General features: G+C 42.1%; 1 protein-coding gene across 2 annotated transcripts in view; it reads left to right on the top strand.

Annotated features, from left to right (window-relative positions):
* nol4lb (nucleolar protein 4-like b) overlaps positions 1-24886 on the top strand; it is a 124088-nt gene that overhangs the window by 31453 nt on the left and 67749 nt on the right. The window contains exons 1-2 of one of the 2 annotated variants that reach the window (XM_037541350.1): positions 1493-1746; positions 21233-21380. In XM_037541350.1, coding sequence (XP_037397247.1) covers positions 21266-21380 — 115 coding nt within the window. In that variant the 5' untranslated portion in view covers positions 1493-1746; positions 21233-21265. Of the gene's footprint in view, positions 1-1492; positions 1747-21232; positions 21381-24886 lie in introns of those variants that run through there. The other variant, XM_017710907.2, reaches the window with a different exon arrangement.

The following is a 24886-nucleotide window of genomic DNA, read 5'->3' as shown; positions in this document are numbered from 1 at the left end:
AACTAGAGAAGATCTAGGATCAGAGTTTCTCTCTTATTCACTGTGACTTTACTGACTGGAATAGATCCTAGGTCAGCCCAGGGCTGCATTCTCAAAGCTTCTGAAAGCGGAAGTACTGATCTAGAATCAGATTCCTCCAACCTTAGGGACAGAACAGATCTCAGACCAGCAGTCCTACTCTCGAGAAGCATGGTCAATATGAAACAGAAACAGCAAAGAAAATGGAAAAAGCGAGAAACGACAGGCAAACTGAGGGAAGGAGAGACGGACCTACACAAAGAGTGAAGGGGGTGAGACCAAACTCTACATTTTTTTTCTTTTTTTAAATTTTATTTTTATTTTAAGGTTTTTTTTATCATTTTGGAGAAAGAAGCTACAAACAGGGGCGAGAGATGAGAAATAAACATACAAAATCAATCGAAAAAATAAGATAAATAAATGATCATGAAATATCAGTTCATTCAAAGACACAAAAATATAGTACAGAAATTAAACAAAGACCTGTTTACATAAAATGCCAAAATCAGAGCACACGTTCTGGGATTTCACATCTTTCTTATGACAGGAAGAAGAGATGTTTTTCACATAGTATTCAACAACTTTGATGTAGTGAGAAAAAAAAGGGGTGCACTCTTTTCCCTTTTTACATTCATGAATATACTTTGCCAGCAAAATAAGTAGATTACACTTAAAAAATATACATTTTTCAGATCATTTGGGTAATTTGTAGAACTAATGAAGCATTTTCAAAATAAACTTCACATTCACTATAAATAAAGTACATCTTCTATCAACGGTTAGATAAGATGAGAGGGCGGCGCAGTGGGTAGTGCTGTCGCCTCACAGTAAGGAGGGCCTGGGTTTGATTCGTCCTCTCTGTGTGGAGTTTGCATGTTCTCCCCATGTCTGTGTGGGTTTCCTCCCGCAGTCCAAAGACATGCAGTCAGGCCAATTGGACATGCTACATTGCCCCTGGGTGTGTGTGTGTGAGTGACTGACTGTCTGTCTGTCTGTCTGTCTGTCTGTCTGTCCTGTGATGGACTGGCGACCTGTCCAGGGTGTTTCCTGCCTTCCGCCCGATGACCGTTGGGATAGGCTCCAGCACCCACCCCGTGACCCTGAACGGTGAAGCGGCTTAGGAAATGGATGGATAAGATAAGATGCCTTTGTCATTGCACAGTGTACAACGAAATTGAGCAGCAATCCAACGGCACTTTACACACAAATCAGTTAAACTTAAGGCTAAAATATATAAAGTGCAGGTTTAAGAAAAATAGTATAAAATAAAAATCTTATATATAAAGAAAAAGGACTATAAAACTATTCTAAACAGACAAGTGAGCAGTTAGTTATTGCACTTTGGATGGCTTATAGAGTTATATAATATTGCATATCTCAGGAATTATGGCACAGAAAGAATATATATTGCACGCTCGAGATAATAATAGATTACCTCGACTCTTGGCACCAAAAAGAGGTTTTGCTGGATGACTTTGGTGAATAACCCGAAATTGTACTTCGATGTAAAGTCCGGTCTGTAGCACGCGGCGTGACGTCACCGCGCGTTCCCCGCCCCTCCTCAGTTGTGCGGTGGGCTGTGAGAGGCGCGCGCCGCTCCCGCAGCTCTCACAGGATCCTGCTGAAATATTAAAGGCAGGAGGGAGCGAGGGAGAGAGAGAGGGAGCGCTTCACCCTGAGGAGAGGGGCTAGCAGGGATATTCCTAACCGACCCGACCCGAAGGGAAGGTAAGCGCTCGCTGTGGCCCAGTCGGTGGCGTTCTGTCTAAAAGCCTTTGGCTAAGGGACGAATAGACATTTGTGCGTGAGAAAGCTTCATAGCCGGTGGAGCTCATTCACTTACGAGGCTTATTCATGGCCCGAGACTGGCGTCTGTAATTTCCAGATGGTGAAACCGACAGCCGGAGATCTTTTTTCCCCTTTTTAGAGGACTTGGTTAACGTCTCTGTGGCGAACGTGGTGCCTTATCGACTCGCCGGTGCTGTTTAATGTCTGAGCGCTGCGTAAAGTAGCGTTGCTGGTGTTTTTCAGCCAGAAATATGTGGCGTTACGGCACTTATTGTTGCAGAGCCGCAGAGGTAATGCACAAGAGCGACACCTTTGCAGACCAGCTTTGCCCTGACTGGCTCGCATTAACATGCATGGTGTCTACCCGGGGTTATTGATTATTCTGATCACTCCAGCGACGAGCTGGTTCTCATCCGTTTCATGGCCAGCCGCCTGTTCTTTATCTTAACGTGTCCATGTGGTTTACCGTGTGACTATGTTCTCATGTTTAATAGTGGACTAACTTTTTTGTTTCCACAGTCCTTTATGACCACATGATATGCATACATAGAATATTATAGCGTTACTGGAAATGATTCCATATGTTCGCCTAAGACGTGCCACTGGGTAAGCCTGGCTTAAGAAGAAATTAATCGTGGGATTTTATCCTTAACTTCATTTTTTCATAGCTAATCTGTTTATAGACAAAATCCTTTTGAAACGCTGTCTGGCTAATTACCACTGAAGTTTGACCACTTCTGCCTCTGCTGTTGGCGATGACCCTCACAAGCCAACTTCATGTAGTCAGTTTGTCTGTTTAGCAGAACCTATTTGACAGGAGGGTTTTAATAGGACCTGAAATTGGCTGTAGTGACTGGAACTTTGAGGCCTGGCATGTGCACTCTTTGCTGTCTCAACCAGGTCTTGTGTGCTTTGTCCTAATATAACTGGTACAAAGGCCTTGATGTGTTTTATAGCTGATCATACGTGCATGGAGCATGTTTTAATAGGACATGTAGATGCTTTTAATATCCTTGTTTTGTCAGATTTTTAGGCAGGCTTAAGTTGTGATGTTACCCAAGTCAGAATTGAAGTCAGTGAGAAGTTGGTACAGGCAGAGTGTCAGATTAGTGTCAGATCTGTGAAAGAAAATCAGCTTTACTTTGTGTCCGGCACACGTTGCTGTAGGGCATGTGTGTATCGTTCTTATTGTAAGATACACACAACAGTTTTATTTGAGCTGCATGGTTAATTTGGAATAGAAGTGGACTTGATTTGATTAGCTGTACAGCTCAGTATTGGAAGACTGGGACACGTGTTTAGATCTGTGCTTCAAAACCAGAGCAGTGTGGCAGTGGGTCAAACAACAGTCTCTCTCTCTCTCTCTCTCTCTCTTACTCTCTCCTTCTGTATCTCTCTCTTCATCTATCTATGTATCTGTCTCTCACTTTGCACATCTTTCTCTGTGACAGGTTCCTGTTGGATCTGTGAAATGATGAATATCTTTTATTCATAATGACATGCCACAGAGCTCTAATCCGTTTCAGCAGTACCTTTTGAACAACATCGTTTTTATCTGCGCCGCGATCGTCTTACTCAAATTGATGTGTAAGTAAATACTAGAGAGAGTACACAGTCTATCCGAGGGAGGGAAGAGTTAAAGGCTTTAAAACCCTCTTTATCATGTGCTGCCTTCTGCCAGAGCTTCACAAGGATAAAGCCTTCCAAAATAAAATCACTTTCCTAACCCCTGCGCCAGCCTGTCCAGCAGGACGGAGGCTTCCTGAGCCATAATCCGTCCCTGGAGCCAAGCTGTGTGGCGGCCGCTATCTCTCCCTTTCCCTTCCTCTTCTGTCCTGCTTTTTCTCTCTCTTTCTCTCTCTCGAGCACTTTCTCCCTCCTGGTTACACTCTTTCCTCCTACTTTAACTCTTCCTCAGTTATTATTTCTCACTCTTGCTCTTTCTCGTTCTGTCCCTCGCTCTCTGCACTGCCTTTTTCCTTTGCTTTCTCCTGCCCTGTCCCCTCTTCCCTCTGCCTCTCCCCTGCTCCACCCTCTCTCTGTCCCTTCACTCATTGTTCTTTGTCTTGTTCATCTGCATTCTAGTGAATGTTCCATTCTGCCTCTCAGAGGGCCTGTACCACCCTGCGCTCTCCTCTACAAATTACTGCGGAGCCTGGCATCGAATTCGGAGGATTGCAAACACTTTGGGGATTTCTCTGCGATCTTTTATGAGCAGCCTAGCATGGCATACTAATCAGAGGTGCAGTTTTTTGGGCAATTAATTTTTTCCTATGTGGTAGTGCGAGTTGGCAGTGATCTGTATTGAAAATGGTCACATCGAGCTTCACTTGAGTGCTTCATTATCACTGTTGTTGCTACAGTGTTAGCACACAGACCTCCCAAAGAATGTTTGGCTTGTTTTTTGGTGGTGAAGAAAGCCAGAATGTGTTTGTTTTGATTCTTACCCAGCCCATGTGAGTGCTGAGTTAATCGATGAGACGTATTCCCATGACGTGCCGATGCGTTTCGCATCATGTAATTTCCTGTATTTTCATGGCTCGTTTCCTCTCAGGCAGTATGTGAGGAGACCCAAGGGGCGATATGGGATGTGACATACAGGCTCCCTGTTGCCCTTTTTTGCTCCACTTGGCTGCTCTGTACTCAACTGGTACTGCCTGCGGTGCATCAGCCAGCGGAACTCTGAGCCTCCTCCTAGACCCTCTTAAGGCCGCAGAAGGCCGTCGCTGGTAAAGATAATGGATCTCGAAGAGATCTTTGGAGCCATGCCACAGAAGATCCACTTTTGATTCCCTAAAAACCTTTTAGTGGATAGTTTCCCAAAGAGCTGCTTTTGTGAATGAAATGTGTGAGAATGAAGAACCTTTTATGTAGCGTTTCCAGGAAAAACCCTGTATTTGGTGTAGAACCTTCACATTGTGGTATATCTTTAAAGTTTTAAAAAAGGTTCTTCAGTCTTGCACATTTCAGTAAAAGAGTGGTCCTTTAAAGAAATATACACCGAAATATACTTTAGGGGAACCATATGTTGTTCATCTGTGGCCCATGGGTCAAACACATGGCCCACGGGCCAGATCAGGCCTGCCGCACAATCCTATCCAGCCCGCAAAAGTACTTTAATTTTCTATTAATATTAGCCCGTTACACAAAGTGCTGCACTACAGTCCCCAGCATGCACTACAACGTAATGTGCTCCGACTCTCCGTCCCCAACAGCAATCTATGGGACAGTGGTTACACCTGAATTATGTACAATTTCTTACCAATCATATCCCCAAAATGCATTTCAGCTGCAGTTCCTTCAATATAAACACTTAACATCAGCTCAGCAGTTCATTGAACGTGCAACAGAGAAATGATGCCAGGGTTCTAGTTTAATCAGATAGGTAGGTTTCAAAGACTGAGCACCTGGGGACATTTAAATTTTAATAGTGTCCATGTAATATTTCAAGGTCTAATAAAAGTGTCTGTATTTTACTGTTTTTTGCATATTTTAAATAAATAGCCAGTTTGGGTTAAAGCACAACATTAATTAAAAATTATATAAAAACTTTTTTTTCTTATGGCATTAGACCAAAGAACCCATTCATCACTTTAATTTAAAGAGTATTGGTGCTCCGCCGCTGCTTTTATGTCTCATTGCGCAGGCTGTGGCCTGCGACACAAGCTTTTCCCAGTAGCCTGCAGGTGGTTTCTGACTGTGTCCTGCTGGGGTTTAATCTGTGCTTTATTTGTAGGATCATTTGCAGAGGAGAGAAAGGGGTCAGTGGTAGTTCATTGAGAGAGACAGTTGTGGCTGACTGGATTAAGGAAAGGCGGTAGGATCGGCAGTGATCTGAGAGCATGCCTGTTGGGTGTCTGTTGTGTTCTGATGAAGTTTTGTCTGTCAAGTACTCCGGAATCTGCTGCTCTGGTGGTCATTCCAGTTTAAGTGGACATAAGCAAGGATTCTCGCCCGTCTCATGATCATTTGTCTTGCGTTCTATGAAGTGCCGGGGTCATTCAAGTCTCGAAAGCCAGACTTTTAGCTTTTAAAAACGAGACGCTGGACATTTGTATCAGTTCAGCATCTGTATCTTGCTCCAGAAGCCTCACTGTTTGCTGATTAGGTAGCATTTAGCTTGATACTGGTGCACCGAAGCGAGTATGCATAGACCTGTAGCTCTCGGCCACAGTTGCAGGTCTAGCCCTGTGAGCCGGGACTGATCAAAGTTGCTTTTGTTGCGCTCACAACAGGGCTACACTAGATCTGACCGACAGGACAGTGCTCAGTAAGCACAAGTCCCTTAGACAGAAAAAAAAGATGTTCTGAAGGCTTTGCCAAAAGGACCACTACTCCACTCCTCTCCAGTGACCTGACCAAAGCCATTACTGCAGCCTGCCTCTCCAAGAAAGCATCTTTTCTCAAAGCAGTCTTATTGCAGTCTTATTATTTTACAGAACATCTTCCTCTGAAAAACACGGCAGTGTTTTGAATTTGAAGCTGGGCAGAATAAACAGCTGATGTATCAGTTTTCCATTTGACACAGTGTTTTGTCAATGGTTTGTATACGCCAGTCTTCAGTAAAACACCCAGACTGTGCTTGTGAAACTGAATCAAAGGGGGTTGTATGTGAAAAGCGTACATCAAAAACATCATGCTTTAAACATCACTTCTGTGCCAATCACTTGGGGAAACATGTCTATGCTTTATACATTGTCATGTACATGTCAGAATTTCACTGTTTGTCTCGTCTCAGCTGGAGTCTGGATCAGACGCCTGTTGCTCACAGTCGTGCCTTTGAGAGAGAAGAGCTGTTTGCCTAGCATTTCGGCTGCAGTGTTTCTTTTGTGAAACCACACAGCTATTTGAGTTTAGCAAGCCTTTTGTAAGACGGCAGCTGAACAGAGCGTAGAGCAGCGTAGCATTTTGCGCATTTTCTATGCTGTCATTTGTTTGATATCGAAAAGAGGACAGTATATTCCCTCTGTTGTTCTGAGCTCTGCTTCAGACAGCAAGAGTCGCAGACAAGCACACTTCACATTGAGAACGTATGGGGCTCTCACACTAGTGGCAGTTGAGTCTCAGCTTTGATTCAGGTAGCAGACATGCAGTTCTCTTACAGATAAGCCTGCCATCTCATCACATTTACAGAGTAATGTTGATCGAAAATTCCTTGTGGGCTTTTGTTTGGAGGTTATGGCAAACAAAGTCTGGACAATGTTTTGTTTACTGCACGTTGTGTTATGATTTGCATTTTCTCTATTAAGGAAGCTTGCAGTATGCACATGAGCCCCTTAAACCCTCTGTGAGGTTTCAGTGTGTGTTTCTATCAGGAAAACTGAAATATTTTTCGGTTGAATCAACACAGGCTTCCTTCTTTCCGCGTAGTGCTGAAAGTAGGCCACTGAGTTTTTATTTATGAAGGTAAAATGCCAGTTTGCCTTTTTAAAGAGCAAAGCATTTTTTATATTAGTGCTGGAAATGTGGTAGTGTGCGTCATGTATTCATTCAGCCCAAAGTAATTATTATTAAACTGTCACATTATTGATTCACCGGAGCATTTTTATATGCCTTGTTGCAGTCACAGTAAGATGAGTATAAGCACAATACTGGTATTATGTCCAGCTCAGCGCATGACTGCAGGGATTCACTTCTCATTCACTTCTCATGTATAAGCATAGCTGAAGATGTTGGCTAAAAAAAAAACAAGGCGGTAGTCAGGTGAAGCATCCTTTTTGACCAAGTAGTGCAGGCTGTTTAAATGTTGGTTTGACCTCTAAAGCTCTAATGCCTTTGCACAAATCCAACCATATATTAGCTTCTGTAAGAGAAAGTGAACTTTTTATTATAAGGACTGGCATATTCAGAAGGACTGCCAAAGAGTTAGAACAATGATTGCAACAGAATAGTTTAACACAATGGGCTGTGGGACCTTATGGATGAATGACTGGCTTGACCCAGCCTCAGCCGCACATAATGAAGCGGCATTGTACCATACAGGTGCTTTCTGGACAGAGATGAAAGCGTTACATTCTGTGTTTGGGAATGAAAGCAGCATCTCGCTGGAAACACCAAGAGGCAAACTCGTCACACCTTCACAAAGAGAGGCCTTGAGCACATTCCTGCCTCTGCATTTACAAGCCCTCGCGACATCGGCTTAGCAGAGTGCCGAGTCCCTTGTATGTACTGCAAAAGCATTTACTTTCCTCATTCACGCAAATCCTCGAAGGGTACATACTTATTCCTGTAGAAAACTATTAATCTGATGCATTGATTGGTGTAGAATGTTTCATTTATTCCTGCTTTGTTGGCTAAAATGTGTATTCACATATGGCTTGGTCTTTAATTCACATATGGCTTGGTCTTTAAGTTCTTCAATGTGTTGGTTTAATGTGCTACGATCTAATTCTGAGTTTCATGTGTACTTTGCTATTTAGTTTACTGTTCTTGTTCATAGTCCAATGCTCAATATGATTTTATGTATTGCGGCAATTAGCTGTGGTGTTCAGTATTTGGGGAAAAAGAACGTTGTAAAGCTCTTCTGCAGTAGTGGACTGAAATTAAATTAATAGTTTTCTTTTAAGTTCATCTTCCTAGCATGGAGAATATATTTGTTAGTCAGTAATTGGCTTGCGATAGAATTTTCTCAGTAAATTGCAGGGACTGGAAGCAAAATGCTAGCCTTCTGATGAATGGATAGCAATTTTTTTTTCTTTTCTGGTTCCACTTTTCATCATAGCTTGAGTGCATAGGCATGCCCAGCGCCTGAGGCTCCTGGTGCCGTTTTGATGATGACTAGTCCATGAGTCAGTGAATGAGTGGAGAGGCTGAAAGAGGAGCAGCGGGAGTTTGGGACGCCCTCTCGTCTGTTTCCTTCCTCCCTCTCTCTCTTTTGTCCAGCGCTGTGGGATGAGCGGCTGTGTATAGAATAACATGCGGCGGCGGTAATTGAGTGCGGAGATTTGGTTTCAGGGCTGCGTGCCCCTGCTCGCTGTGAGGTGAGCAGCAGCAGGGACAGGACAGCAGGCAGAAATAGATGCCCCCCCTCTACCGGTCTGATCAATAAAGGGCACGCTCATCGATTATAGCCTGTCTTCATGTAATAGAATGCTTTTTTTTTTTTTTTTGAAGCCTCTGGCGGACAACAGCCTGTAATATCACAAACACACGGGGATATTAATCTGTTGGTTTGTCCTTCTGGCAGTTTGTCATTCCTTCTCCCCTCCATGATTTCACCTCCTCTATGCCTCAGTTGCTGGACACTCTAGGGGGTGTGTGTGTGTGTGTGTGTGTGTGTGTGTGTGTGTGTGTGTGTGTGTGTGTGCGCGTGTGTGCATGTGTGTGTCAGTGCTGGTATTTCCCCCTCTTCACGGCTGGTTTTCCTGTGCGATCAATACTCTGCAGTGGAAGCTCACAGTCTGCTCCCTGTTAATCCTCACTAGGCCTGGCCTGAGTGTGTTTGTATTCACATTGAACCCTAGTCGAGTAATGCTCCTCATATCAATACCTCCACCTATCTGCGTAGAAGTGATACAGTCAGCCTGCTGCTTTCTATGCTCACCATCGATTCCTATGAATTGGGTGGTGGGGAGAGAGGAAGAGCAAAGAGCGAAAACAGCCAAAACACACATTTTTAGGGCTGAGGAGAGACCAGGTTTTACTTGAAATGTGTAAAAGAGGTTTCATCTGATGTACAATGCTTGAAGTATAAACATGTCATTTATCAAGGACCACTGTCAGAGGTGGAAATGGGTCAGAGTGCTGTTGTGGAATAAAATCTTGGACAGAACAACTTTCTGGCTCAAATTTGAAAGAAAGGAAAACGAAATAAAATTGTTTTACACTATATTAAAGCATTGTTGAGTAGCCTCACATCTTATGAAACTAGTTCATCTGTCGTTATAATAAATTTCGCTCTTAAAAACTTCAGACTTCAAGTGATTTTTCAAAGCTACGCCCACATGCTTTCCACTTTAAAATAAAACAAGCCATTTTCCGCCATTACAGCAGAGTTTTCCTAGTTCACCTAACCAGTGGAACAACTAAACTGTACAGAAAATACTGCAAATATTACTCACTAAATCACATGTAACAAACACACACCCCACCATAGCCTTTTTTAAAGGACTCATTAAAACTCAATGTTGTAACAGTGAATAAAACTTTATGCCTAGTTATTTATTTCTTTTCTTTCAGGTAATAAATAATGTACCACCCGTAGACTGTGATAACAAGAACTTTCTCTCCAGGTTAGAGCTAGGCTGCTTTAGGCAAGTACACAAGTACCTGATTGCAAATGACTGTGCCCTGCCAACACATTGCAAGTACACCACCCTTCTGTACAAACTCGATGTACTTTCACACGTTACTGCGCCGGGTAAAACACAAGTACTCAGGTGTGCGATAAAAGACAAATATTTTAACACAAAGTAAAATGAGTAGAAGGGAAAGCCATGCGGTAAAGCTAGCATTACAGCACGTAGCAAGAGAGAACTAACAGGCAGCTTTTTAACAAATCTCTCCCTCTTTCTCTCACTTACTAGGGCACAAGTCACCTGTACACTTCTGAAACTGCAATTCTTGAGCCCCAATTACCCAACATGGTTACAAACTGTTTGTGGTCCTCTCTAATTCTGTTATTTTCCTACAGTGATTATTGCTTTGGTTACTTGTTCATCACCTGACAATATCCGATTACATCACCCTATTGCCCGGGCCTGGTGTGAATGAACCCGATTGGTACTGAACACAAGTCTATCCTACAGCTTGTTTAGCCAATAGAAAGTTTATAAAGTTTGCCCACCCAACCTCCATGGCTCCAAAAGCTCCTCCAATCAAAAATTAGTGCTCTTTCACTTTTTAGTTTTTCATCCATGACGCATTTTTAGTTGTAAATAGCATGTTCATCATTGTGATCCAAAGGAGAAGTAATGACTGATACCAAGCTAACTAGCCTACTCATGTCAGCAATTCACTACATATGGACATTTTTGACTTTCAAGTCAAATACGGCGTGGTGGGTAGCGCTGTCGCCTCACTGCGAGGAGGGCCTGGGTTCGATTCTCCGGCCAGGTGACCAGGGTCCTCTCTGTGTGGAGTTTCCATGTTCTCCCTGTGTCTGCGTGGGTTCTCCGGTTTCCTCCCACAGTCCAAACATATGCAGTCAGGCCAATGGGACATGATACATTGCCCCTAGGGGTGTGTGTGTGTGTGTGTCTGTCTGTATTTTTCAGTTTTCGAAATAATCTGAAAATGCTTGTTGTCCTTTACATTCTGTGTGAATTCCACGAAGAATAGACCAAAGGAAACTTGGAAATGACTTGGAAAGAAGTCTGGCTCGGTTGACTTGCATTAGAAGTAATGTAGGTTTTTTTCCCTCTCGTTTAAAGTTATCATTTTGGAGATACAAGATTTTGTTCCAACAGCCACAATATGCTGCTGTCTGTTTAACTTTTAGAAGGTGGTTGTACCTCTTAGTTTATAAACCAATTTAATAATATTTTTCAAAATATATGATCCTTTTTCAGACTTTTAAGCTTTTTCCTCCTCTAAGAAAAAATAATAGGTTTAAAGACTGAGGTTAAAGTTGCAGAAGAAAACCGTATTATTTTGAGTGCAGTAAATGCGCTACATTCACATATTATTGATTAATAAAAACAACTAAATTCCCAAGATTTATTTTGGTGACACACAAAAAAAATGGGGCTCCCCCAGTAAAACCTGCCCATTTCCACCCCTGATCAATATAAGATCAAACAGTGCCCACTTTATTTAGAATAGTCACCACTTTCACATTATTTATTTGTGCTATTAAGTAGTTCTGTACAATTGCCTTTGAATTCATAATGAAATCAACTTGATGCTGAGTGATTTATTTGAAATTACAGTGCACTTCGAACTTTACATTTTCTCTTGAATTTTCTCTTCAGCTCATTTTGAGCTTTGTTCTTGATCTGTTTCCATGGTAGCCGATTAACAGACGCTGCTTTTCCCCTATTTTTAGAGGAGTGTCCATGTCCCAGCCATCTCTGAAGTCTATATGTGAACGAGAGAGAGAAAAAATAAAGAAAGGCAGAGAACAGAAATGAAGGAGAGATGGATGAGGAGATGATTGGATGAAATAAAGTGAGGGGTGAACAAAAACAGTTAGTTAGGACAGTGATGTCTTTAAAGATTTCTGATAAATCAGGGTTTGAGATGAACTAAGTAATTCAGGCATGAAATATTGTACCAAGTGTGCAAAACCCACTCGCCCAACACCAAACCACACAATATTGAGTGTATTTCTTGAGAAACCGTTATTGATTTTACACTATGTTTATAATGCTCGCTGCATACGACACTTATCAGGTTTAATTGCCCTTGCCAATAGGTTTCTAGTATGTTTTAAGCCTAAGTAAATCTGGACGTTAAGACAGGGAGAGGGAGAAAGAAAGAGAAAAGAGTGGCCAAGTTTGATATATGAGAGGAGAGGCAGACAGGAAGAGTTGGCTTGCTAACTGGATTAGCTTCAAATGGCCGTGGCGCTGATCCGGCTTCTGCCCTGAAAACATCCTCGTTGACACCAGCCTGGGTTGAATGTCCCCAAGTCGCAGCTTTAACCATCAGTGGATAGAATCGCAGTCTTGTTGAAAGCCTGTTTTCTAGCCAAGTCTTGGATGCTGTGCTCTTATGCTTGGGCTGAATTAGCTCAGGGAATAATGCATTCGTATTTGAAGGCTGTGACTTTCTTCGAGGTGGACATCAGTCATAGAAGTTACAGTACGTGAGCAGACGTGCGTGTATTCGAGTGCCTTAGTGAGATGCCAGAGTAGATGCTTTCTGTTTCTTGCTGTACGTTTTTCTTACTCCCTTCTGCATAGTGTTGCTAAAATTCAGGCCTGCCAATCCACTCATATTTGCAAGATGAAAGTACAAGCACAGGCTCCCTGCTGTACTCTGTTAAAAATAGACCTGCTCCTTGGTTAATGATTTTTTAAAGACTTTACCCCCTTTGTGCTCCTAATTGAAACACTCATTCTGCTGCTTTTGAGGATTTATTGCTCCAGATATACCAGAGCAGCTTGCAGGCTAACCCAGCTAATAAACCTATTCTACAAATGTCAGCTGCATATCTGCTTTTAACTCTGAGGTTAAATCCGTGTGTGTAAATCAATCAAAATGATAGATGCCTTCTTATTCCTTATCCCTCATTTCTCGCTGCACAAGTAGCAAAGGCATGGTCATTATGTGGGCAGTGTTAATCTACTAAATGAGGAGAGCTAATGAAAGCGAGAACGGAGTGAGAGCTAGGATGGGTGGAAACCGGCTCCCAAGGTCGTCCGCTGTGCGCTTTGTCTGTCTTCCTATCCTCGGCCGCAACACAGACAAAGGAAACCTCCATGAAGCCCACTCACACCCACTCGCTCCAATCAAGTCCACATCGTGCCAAAGAGGCCGGTGGGTCCAATACTGCCTCAATAAAGCTTCTTCTCCGTAAATCTTGTTGAAGAAAGGAGAGAGCCCGGGTGTTTTACGAGCGAGGCGAGTGAACATGGGGCAGACCCTTTGGTCCCTCTTTTCGCACAGACAGCAATTCGTCAGGGGGGAGTAAGAGGAGCGTCATCTGCATATAGATGAGTGGCATGCATTAGTGGGATCGTTAATAAACAATAAAACTAATAAAAGGCTGGCAGGATTGAGCCGCGGGGGTGTGAGGAGATGAAGACGGAGAGATACAGCCGCCGATAAGCAGCATTGTTCTAAATTGGATAATCTGTGGCGGGTAGATTGCGGACTCGAAGTGGTTAAATGTGGTTTTATATGATTGTAATTGAAAAGGAGTTAAAGAGATTAAATGAAGCTTACGTTAGATCTGCTGCTCAGAGGTGATTAATGAGATGGTAGAATGCACCGTACAGGAATTCGCGCTCTGCACTTCATTGAGAAAGAGAGAGACAGCATGAGAAAAATGCATTACCCATGATTCAGACCTGAGAAGGGTGGAACATTGTGAGGATGCTTTAGATGAGTCTGAAGAGGGCGATTCTTTTGACGCCCTCATTAAGTCTCTCTTTCATGCTCTTGTCACTCACACTTAGCCACTTGACCTTCAAAGGGTGTTCCTGACCTCTCCCACTCCTACTTACTTTGTTGACACCCTGACAACCTCACTGACCTTTGTAACTCCTTTCCGTCTGATTGGTGCTGCAGGGTCATGTCCAGCAATTTTATGGTGTGCCTCGTCCTGTACTCTGAAGCTGAAACAATCAGTTGTCAAAGTCGACTAATTGTTGATGCCGTTGATTTTTATTGTAAAAAATTATATATATATAATTTATATACTCCGGACAAAATGTAAAATGTGACAGCTCTCGGCAAAATACATCTCTTTTACTGCCCTGTTGCGGCTCCACAGCAAAGTTAGATTTATAGGTAAAAATAAAATAAGCCTCCTTTACAGTAAAATAAAACTCTGCCGATCGTTCAACACAGTTTTATCAGTAAATGGTCAAACACGGGAGTTAATATGTAACTGTTAATTCACCCTTTAACCCTGAATGTTGGCATGCAGACTGCTGGTCACCATAGCAACGACAACAATCTCGTCAAGTTAGTCGCTAATGAAAAAGGCAAAGAGAAAGACTGAAAACAAACGTCGACAATTTGACGAATGGACTTATTTGTGTTTTATATTCAAACCAGCTGGTTTCATGATGCGTTTAATCCGCAGTAACTACCAAAAACTAAAATGGCACGAAGCTGAAGTCTGCTTCTCGTTCAAAATTTTCCCGTTCAACCTGAATGGTGCACCAGAACAGAACTGCTGCACCATTTAAGGTGGAATGGGAAAATCCAAACAAGAATCAGGTGAATGAGAATCTGATTTCAGCCATATTTATTAAAAAAAAAAAACAACCCCCCCCCCCCAAAAAAAAAACAAACAAACATTTGAGAGACATTTTACATGAAACTGTTCTACTGGGGTGTAAACCCTTTGGAAAAGTTTCCTGCCGGAGATGCAAGAAAAGTGGTTATAGCTGAGCTAAAGCTTAAAGCAGAGCAACATAAGTCTGCGTTTTCATTTCTAATGTATTTGTTGGCCTATACTAGTACATTAGCACATACTGAGATATATTTACAGCCAAGATGGTAAAATAAGATGTGGCTCTCAAAGTGGTTTGATTTTTGCTGAAAGGACAGAATGGCTCTTCTTAACGTTTGGGTTGCCGACACCTGGGCTAGGAAAATTACCTTCCAGTGACGCTTTTCGAAAGTAGACGGAACTTTTGAAAAGATACAACAGATGGGATATACAATACAGGCGGACAGATGTTCATATCAGCTCTTATTAAGTACCCTTACTTAAACTGTATGTCTAAAAGCTTCTTGTGCATTCATCCTGCATTTCTTCTGAAATGATTAATAGGGAGTTTGTTCCCCTTTTCTGCAGTAACAGCCTCTACTTTTCTGAGAAGGCTTTACACTAGATATTGAAATATTGCTGTGAGAGTTTGATTGCATTCATCCACAAAAGCGTTCGTAAGTTCTGGATCACCGATGTTGCTCCATCTCATCCCAAAGGTTTTGGCCATCACTCCAGAGAACGCTGTTCCACTGCTCCACAGGCCAATGCTGAGGAGGTTTATACCCCTGTAGCCAACAGCTGGCATTGGGCATTATGACTTTTGGCTCAAGTACAGCTACTCCAGAGCATCTGTGGAGATTACACAAGCTGAGTGCACACTTGAATTCGCCATCCATGCACCTTAAAGTAGAATTCACTGAATTCACCAGTTAGAAAGGTTGTCCACATACTTATGGACTTATAGTGGACTTCGGCTGCCACAGGTCTTGTTTGTTTATGTAATATGTTCCAGTACCCAGGCCTAGTTGGGGGCGAAGAAGAGAAGGAGAAGACAAGGCAAGAGCAGGAAGTGATGTGTGAGAAGATTCAGCACAGTCTATTTCCTAAAATGCGCAGTGCATCAATAATGCACGAGCCAATTTGCAAGTGAAACAGGTTACCCAATCAGGGCTGTGACTGGGCCATGCAGGGGGTCCAGGGTGATTGGCAGGTTTGAGGGGATGTGCGTCTGGTTAAGCTCAGCGGTCACGGGGTAACAAAGTTCCCTTTTAAATACAGACTTAAGCAGATGGTTACGCTGCACAGGCTGTAGCCAAGTCCCTGCGGTGGTTCGCTTTTGCCTGTCTAATAAATCAAGCAGGTGCACATGTGACATTTCATTACACAGAAACCCAGCAGTCCAAGCTGGGTACTACAGACACGGTCAACGTCGGTGAAGGCTACTTCGCTGTGCACTCCTGAGTTCTGCAAGTTTCATGCTCAATTTGGAGGCATTCAGCTATTGTGCAAAAGACCCAGTGGTGATGGAAATTGTGCTTCTTTTGAGCTGATATTGTACAAGCCAAGGCCATTGAAGGCCTCTCTCTCCCTCAACCCTTTTCACAGAAAGTTCTGTTGAATGTCTCTATTGAATATTGGAGCGCTCTGCAAACCTTGTTTCTCCTTCCAGTGGCCTTTCAGACATAGTTTCAAGTCTCTTGTTGAAGTTGTTTCCTTTTTTTTTATATGTCCTTTTTCTTGCACAAGTGCCTGTCTAGAAATTGTGTGCCTGTAGAGTTTTGGCCATTTAGTATTTTTTGTGGCCTGGATGAGACATATTTTGTTTTGTTAAGAAAAAATATTGATATCACATTGAAATGATAATGTTTTGAAGTATATGCATAATTAAAAAGGCTATTTGCTGAACTTAATATATTTTGGGGGATAAAATATAAAATGTGGAATTATTATACATTGAAGTTAACTGAAAAATACCATATTTAAGTTTGTATCAATAGGATCTGTGAACGCTTCCACAAAGGCTATGTTCACATTTTCAAGCCTCAGTGCACAGTTTCCATTTTTTGTCAAATCCAATTTTCCAAACTTCATAGTCCACATTTGTGTAGTTAAATGACCTGAACCTGTCATTAATGTGAGTGTCCCCTGAAACAGCCTGCCTGCGTACATCCTAATCCATAATAACACTTGAATGAACTGTGTTTGTAATGAACAGCACAGAAACAAGCTGGCTATGAGATCAAGCCTTTGTTGCAGAGATGTTTTGCTCTCATTATTAGATCAAGATTAGGGTGAAAAAAGGTCAGATGCATTGCTTTTGTAGTGTTTAGTGGCACTAAGTTCCACATGAATGGGATATGTAATAGATTTAGGACCACATATGAAAGTGGCCAAGATTGGATTTGAAAAGATTTAAGTGCAACAGATTTTTCCCACATTAATTGGAATTTTGTAATAAGGGTTTTTGTCACAAAAATTGGAAAATGGTGCTACTTCAGCCAAGTATGCAAGCATACAACTTGAGATGTTTCCCCTTTTTTTGACGTGTGGGCATATCTGTATTTGATCTTCAGTTAAACACTATCCATAGATAAATGGTAAGTAATAGAACAAAATAGTAATTTGACTTTGCAATCATTTATTTAAAAAAAGGCTTTTTTTTTCCCTCTCTCTTTTGGAAAAGTAAGCACACCCCTGACTTCAGTAACTGGTGCTTTCCCCATTAGCAGAAACAGCTTTTGTGTAGGCTTTTCAAGTAACTTTCACTACTGGGAGAAGTTTTTGCTTGTTCCTCTGTGTAGAATTCTTTCAGCTGTGCAGTGTTTGAGGGGTTTCCTGTGTATTCAGTCTGTTTCAAATCCCCCCACAGCATTTCAGTGGGATTCAGATCTCGGCTTTGATCGTGCCATCCCATAGCCCTCCATATCTTTCTTTTGAGCCACTCCTTGGTGGATTTACTTGTACGTTTGGGATCATTATCCTGATGGAAGGTCCATTTCTGCTTCAACTTTTTTTTTTTTTTTTGGTCTCACCTTCTCCTCCAGCACTCTTTGGTATGAAAGAGAATTGATAGTCGATTCTGTGATTGCAAGTTGGCCACACCCCAAAGTAGCCCCAACCTATAACATTTCCACCACCATGCTTTACAGTTATTATAAAGTTCTTCTATTCAAATGCTGTTGTTGTTTTTTGCCAGACATTACTTATGGTACTTTGGCCAAACAGCTTTGTCTTTGAGCTGTCTGTCTATAGCACAGCTCCAGAAGTCCTGGTCCTTGCTTAGAAATTCATTAGCAAACTTTACTCTTTTGCCTGATGTTCTTTTTAGATGGCAAAGGCTTCCACCTGGCTTCCTACCAAGTAGGTCAAATTTGTGCAGTCTTTTTTCCGGTGGTAGAGGAATGTGCTTTCATATCAGCAGTGTTAAGATACTCCTATTGTCATTTTATTCTGCTTTCGGGATAAATTTGCTGGGGCAGCCTGGCCTGGACAGTGGTTTTAAATATGCTCTGCTTGTAGATGATCTTCTGGACAGTGGAATAATTGATTTTCCAGTTTTTTTGGATACCTTCTTAACCCCTTTCCAGGCTCAAATGCATCTGTAACTTTCTTTCTAAAGGCCTCAGAGTTCTTTTGGTACAGGCATGATGAAAAGAGTATGAGGTTTAAATAAATAATATGTTCTTCCAAGATATTTTCTATCTCTGTTTGACTCATCACCTCAACAGGTGCACCTGTAGCTGTATTACAGAAACGTCTTAAGTTTGAAATCTTCTCTTATTTGCTTAATCACCTGACAACTTTAGATAGAACTGAATTTAGGACAGAAACTAACAGTAATAGCGGTTTGTAATGTTATCCATTGACTCCAGATTATCCTAACTAGACAAAATTTCCTAAATTCCATCCTAACTTTAAGACAACTCCTTAACTTCTGTTTTAACTGTCTGTTTATTGTTTTATACAGTGGCAGGCAGCATACAGTGCTTTGATGTGTGAAGTTGTTTTTTCTAACAGCATTTTAAACATCCTGGACACTCCATAGTCCCCTCTTATTGCCTTCTGAAACTGGGGAGCAGCGATGCTCTGATAAACAGCATGAAGGGCTCTCACGTTATTCTTAGCTTCAAATTTCTTGCGCTTTAGTTTTGTTTGACCTTTCTTTACATCGGCAGCGGTAGCTAACAGTAGCTCTCTGGCTAACTACCTCAGTTGTTTTGATTACATGTTTACGTCTCAGCTGTGCGCATGTGGTTGGTTGCTAGGTAACAGATGTGATAGTTGACTGTTGACTTCGATCGAGTGGGTTAAGATTTCCTAACTTGGGATAAGACAAGATGCCATGAGAAGATTCTTAATTTAAGATAAGGTTTGCTTCTGTATTATGAATTTGTGAAGAATCTTATCTTGACCTGTCAGAATTTTTCAGAGGCTGTAATTGTCTTCTTTCCAGTCAAATAGATGTCATTTTAAAACTTTATAATAAAAGAAGCCGAGCTTACAATTTTTATTTTACTGAAAGGCGAGCCATTTTTCCACAAATCTGAACTATGAACTGGATTCTCAGATGGTGTCTCGTCAGTGATCTGCACTGTAAAAAAAAAAAAAAAAGTTTTTGTAGAAGAATACAGAAAGCGTCTAAGATATTTGGCTTTCAGCAGTAAATTGTAAGCATATGGTCTTATGTTTGTGATAATAAAACACATTTTCAGTTAATTTGAGAGAAACTTTTACCAAAAAAAAATAAAATAAAAAAAGCACTTTACCTTTTACATTTATTTCATGCAGTTACTGAATAATTTGCCTCAGGATTTGGGCATATGTGAATTCAGATGGAAAAACTCTCAATATGTATCTTAATCTTAATAAAAGGTAGTTTTTTTTGTTTTTTTTTAATGTGGTGTGGCTTTAGATGACTATACATTCACAGGTCATATATGTATATGTTAGCAGAGCCAGGCGTACAGTAAACTGAGACTATATAATGAAATGTTTGACGACACTGGTTAATGCCAAGTAATGTGACTTCCACATCTGTGTGAATTGTCAAATGAAAGCAGTTTCACAGCTTGGTCCATTAGTCGCCTGTTATTCTCTCGAAGTCTGAGATCTCTGACTGCATTCTCTGCATCGGGAAAAATATTTGAAATCTGAAGGGTGAGGAGAGGGTGCGATGAAAGAGAAGGGAGGTAGAGGGAGGGGTCAGTTGAGAGAGGGGAAGAGAGTGGAGTTAAAGATTTTTATTCTGTTTCAGGAAAAAAAAGCTGCTGCACTATGGACCTTATTACCGAGAGTGCTGGGCTTCTATATCTAGCTCATCTCACACACCTCAGCGCGCACACACGCACACACTCCTCTCCTCTGCCTCTGTAGGCTTGTTAAACACACACTCTTTAACCCAAACTACACACATGCGCACACACACTCGCAGTAAAATGATTGTGAAATGAAGCCATGAATACAGATGAGAGGATGTTGGAATTTGCTGGAGCTCAGGGGCTCAGTGGAGAACCTGGTCTACACACTTGAACTGGAATACTAATGCATGTGTACCATCTGACAGGCAGTGAGTAGATCTCATGTGTTTCATATTTATCAGCAGTGTGTACCATTGCACTGATCTTGGCTAAAGCTGTGCCGTTGTAGAGAATCAGGCATTCAGGTGTCATCTGTGTCTCCGTGCTGGCAAGTCAGAGCAGGTGGAATAGAACAGAATTGCTGTGAGTTTGCTTGTATAGTGCGTAACCAGAGGCCTGCGCTAAAGCAGGGCTTCCTTCATCTCTCTTTAATATGCAGTGCTCCAGTAATCATGCTACGCAGCATGCTGCCGCAGTCGGGCCTTGTGGCCCTGCGGCACGATGGGTTTCCTCCTCTCCGTAGCCCTCTGTGTGTGTGTATGTGTGTGTGTGTGTGTGCGCCCCCTGATGAGGCTCTTGCTGTCACTCAGTGGGGGGCGGCTGCTCTCACTGACTAACTTTCTCAGTGTGTGCCTGTGCGTCTGTCAACATCTCCTGCAAAACTGCTTTCTGCTCCGATTACACTCAGATATATGCATGAACATGACTGTCTCAGCCATCACTGTAATGTTCAATATCTCCTCTCTCTCTCCTCTCTCCTTTTTTCTCTCCTTTTTTTTCTCTCTTTCTCTCCTTTTCTCTCTCTCTCTCTGTCTCTCTCTGTCTCTCTGTGTGTGTCTTTTTTCCCCATTTCTATTTCTCTTTTTCTGTGTAATGTTTTCTTTTACCTTTCCTGTTTCCTGTGCTTTTTTTATTTGTTTTTTTCTGTCACTCCCTCACTCTCTTTTGCCTCTCGCTTACATTCGCTTTCTTTTTCTTTCTCTCACTCTTACTCTCACTCTGCCTCTCTTACTCTTGCTTTTTACTCTGACTCTCTCAATCTCTCTTGCTCTCAATCTTTCTCTCATTTTCTTGTTCCTTTTCTTTTTTCATTCTTTCATTCCCTCTCGCTTTACATTTTTTTCATTCTTTATTTTCTCATTCTCTCTCTCTCTCTCTCTCTCTCTCTCTCTCTCTCTCTCTCTCTCTCTCTCTCTCTCTCTCTCTCTCTCTCTCTCTCTCTCTCTCTCTCTCTCTCTAGGATGAGAGTTCAGTGAGCAGTGAGGAGTTTGATATGAGTGACCCCACATGGATTTCAGCTGAGCACCACAGCGCGCTTTCTGACCCCAACCGGCCCACCAGCACAGAGAGAATGCACAGCCCCCAAAACGCCCATAAAGAGGAGGACGGTAAGAGCTGCTCTTTCTTCCCTGACTCTCTTAGAACCAGCGCTGTTTGACACATCGGGGCATTAATTGGTCAACACACACACCCTTTTTCCTCTTTCTCTCGCTCTCAACATTCCACAGTCTCTCTTATTCCTCCCTCTGTCTCTATCCAAGGTTTCCTTTCTCTGTGTCTCGCTCTCTGTCTCATCTCCATCTTAATAGAAGTGCTGAGCTCCACTATAGGGAGGAGAGAAGTGATGGACTTTGAAATGAAGTGACCTGATGAGTGGGTGTGGAAAAATAGTACACTGAAGTGTGAGGCTTTGCTCATACTTGGACACACACGCACACATATGGTGATGTGAATAGAGTGGAATGGCCGAGGTGAAGCGAGAAGAAATGTAGGAATCGATTTTGATCAAACAGGCTGCACCTCTGTGCTTCCGGGGCAGAGCTCCTGCCACCAGCATTACTTGGAGAGAGAAGAGCAGGAGGAGGAGAGGAAAGAAGAGAGTGGGGGGGGGTTAAGATGGAGTGAGAAAAGAAGTGGAGAGAGTGTTATAGGGAGCTCCTGCAGGGAGAGGAAGTCAGCCTCCCTATGACGCTCACCTTCAGGTGTGTGTGTGTGTGTGTTGGATCTCTTCTAAAGGTCAGAGTGGCCCACCACCATGGAACCCTACAGAGCTGCTGTATGCGTGCTGTGACATTAGTGTCAGGGAGGAGACATTGCATTTAGAGGGCAGAGGACACGCCTCTCTCTCTCTCTCTCTCTCTCTCTCTCTCTCTCTCTCTCTCTCTCTCTCTCTCTCTCTCTCTCTCTCTCTCTCTCTATCTCTCTATCTCTCTCTCTCTCTCTCTCTCTCTCTCTCTCTCTCTCTCTCTCTCTCACACACACACTCACACACACACTCACACACACACACACACAAACTGTCACACTACAGAGATTCAGGAAGCTGCTGTGACTTCAATGGTAGTACAGTGCCGAAGTATTTGTCTTCAGCCAGACAGCAGCAACTGAGAACGTTCACAGAAATCCTCCTTCTTTAGCGGCTTTATATCAGACTCTAAACAAGACCAATGTTAAACCCATTGTGTGAATGGTTGCTGTTGTTTTGTGACCTCTGGGCATGTGGCTTTGTTGCTGTGCTGTAGATGCTCTCCTCAGGGATCCTCAGCCATCTTGATAGTGTGTATGTCATATCTCAGTGGTGTTGCAGCAGCCAAGCTGATTACATGGAGGTTTCAGAGAGCGCAGTGCTGACCTGCCCATCTGAGAGGCCTCTGCTGTGAGCAGCTCCTTAAGGAGCTCTCCCTCTGGAGCTGATGGACCGAGCCATCAGCTGAGAGTGACAACTGCACTTGTTGCTGTGAACTCCTCTATCATCAGGGATGTAGAGAAGGAATAATGGAGAGAGAATGATATGGTGGTAGAGTAAAAGGAGGGAAAGAAATAGAGGTTGCATAATCAAGTGTAGTGGTGGGTGACACAACAATATATTACAGGCTCGTGATGATGTCACGATAAGCTTTTACTAAATCTATTAGGTTTTGTTTGTACTACAATTACACTTTCAGCTGCATGCATTCTCTCGCTCTCTCTCGCTCTCTCGCTCTCGCTCTCTCGCTCTCGCTCTCTCGCTCTCTCGCTCTCTCTCTCTCTCTCTCATTCATATATATATATATATATATATATATATATATATATATATATATATAAAATATGGGTATATATCTCTGTCTTTCTTTCTCTTTCTCGTTTTTCTTCTTTTTTGTTCTTTCTTTTTCACTCTCTTGATCTCCATTTTTCCTTTCTTTTTTTCTTGTCTGTCTGCTACTTTGAAACTTTCTTTTTCATTATTTTTTTCCTCACTTTGACTCACTTTTTTGCTTGTTTTTCTTTCTTTCTCATACTCACTTGTTCTTTCTATCTTTTTCTCTCTTTCACTTTGTCAGTCTTTGTTTTTCCATTTGTATTTTCTAATTGTCTTCTTTCTTTTTGTTTTTGTTTGTTTGTTTTTTCTATCTCAGACTTTTCTTTTTAACTTTATGTACGTACCTCTTCTTTTTTTATTTCCCCTATATATTTTCGGTTTAATTTGCCGTCTGTCTCTCTTTGTTTCATTTTCTTTCTTTGCCTTATACCTCTGTTTTCTCTTTGTCTCTCTTTTTTGCTTCTTTGAGAAACGGAGAGAGAAAGACATGGTAGTAGAACGAAAGAAATGGTGTTGGCATAAATAAGAGCTAGCAGTGGGTGACGCGACGTTGAGTTACAGATCTCATAATAAATTCACGGTGGGCTTTTACTACGTATGTTAGATATTGTTTGTACTTCTAATGACACTAATGCAGCTGCATGTTTCATCAAAAGGAAGATACCTGACCCATACCTGAACGCTGTGCCTGGCACCTGGCAGAATTCCTAGTGGACACTCTGACTTCTAAATAATATTATACTTTGTATTCTGAAACACAAGTGCCTTAACGTAAGTGCATTACCAAGGACACATTGTGAAGGATGTGATTGAGAGGTCAGAGATTGTGTGACTTTACCACTAACTAGACTAATTTCTCTAGCTGATGTTAGGAGCTCCAGAAACAGTGAAAGTGTCTTTCTCCAACAAACCTAACATGCTGGTAAAAAAAAACGGCTCGTTTTAAAGCTGGATAGTTATTAAGGAAAAATAATGGATTGGTATCAGCATTGGTCTGTTTCAGTATCTGTTTTGGCGAAGAAAAGTTCCATATCAATCTTTCAAACAAAAAAAAAATGCTGCTTTTGATGAAGACCGCTGTACATGATTGATAAAAGCTCTTTGTGATATGAAACATTCACACACTTTTCATATGTTCCTGCTGTAGCTGCTGTTCCCCTGTGGTTTCATTATGTGCTGTATGGCTATGTGCTTTATTGAGGAGACATAGTCAAACATTAGTCAAAGACTTGACGGGGTTGACCTTGAAACATTGCAGACAAGACAACTTTGTAAGTGTCAGTGTTGGTGTTGACTGTGATAGAGAAGCCTGATTTATCCAATATGTCACGTTTGTGGTGTGTCACCTTTGTCGTGTGCTGTGCATCTGTGTGCACTGAAGAAGTGTGAAGGTTGCCCTCCCCCCCCCTCTCAAAACACCCATAGCCCCAGCAGGAGAGAGAGAAGGGGGGAGGGAGAAAGGATGGGCAGATGGAGCAGAGGAGGAGGGGTGGAGGAGAATCTGTAGAACGTATACCGCAGACGAAAAAAGAAAAAATACAAGCTTCGGTGGAGCGGTTTTTCTATATTTTGCCAATAAAAGACTACTTTCTACTTGTGAATAGAACCACAGTGGCACCACAGTAATGCTAACTGGAGACGGTTTGTGCGGCGCTGTAGGTGTTTCTCGTGAAGTGAGCCTCATTAACTGAATAACTGAATATTTTTTTGCTCTTTGTCTATGCCAGCCTAATCATGGACAATTAAAGCATGTGAAGTCTGTGTTGGGGAGGCAGTGAAATTTGATCTGCAACATCTTGGTCTAATTACATC

The sequence above is a fragment of the Pygocentrus nattereri genome, chromosome 9, assembly GCF_015220715.1.
Source record: "Pygocentrus nattereri isolate fPygNat1 chromosome 9, fPygNat1.pri, whole genome shotgun sequence".
NCBI lineage: Eukaryota > Metazoa > Chordata > Actinopteri > Characiformes > Serrasalmidae > Pygocentrus > Pygocentrus nattereri.
Note: the sequence above shows the minus strand (reverse complement) of the source record. Positions and strands in the feature narration are given on the sequence as shown.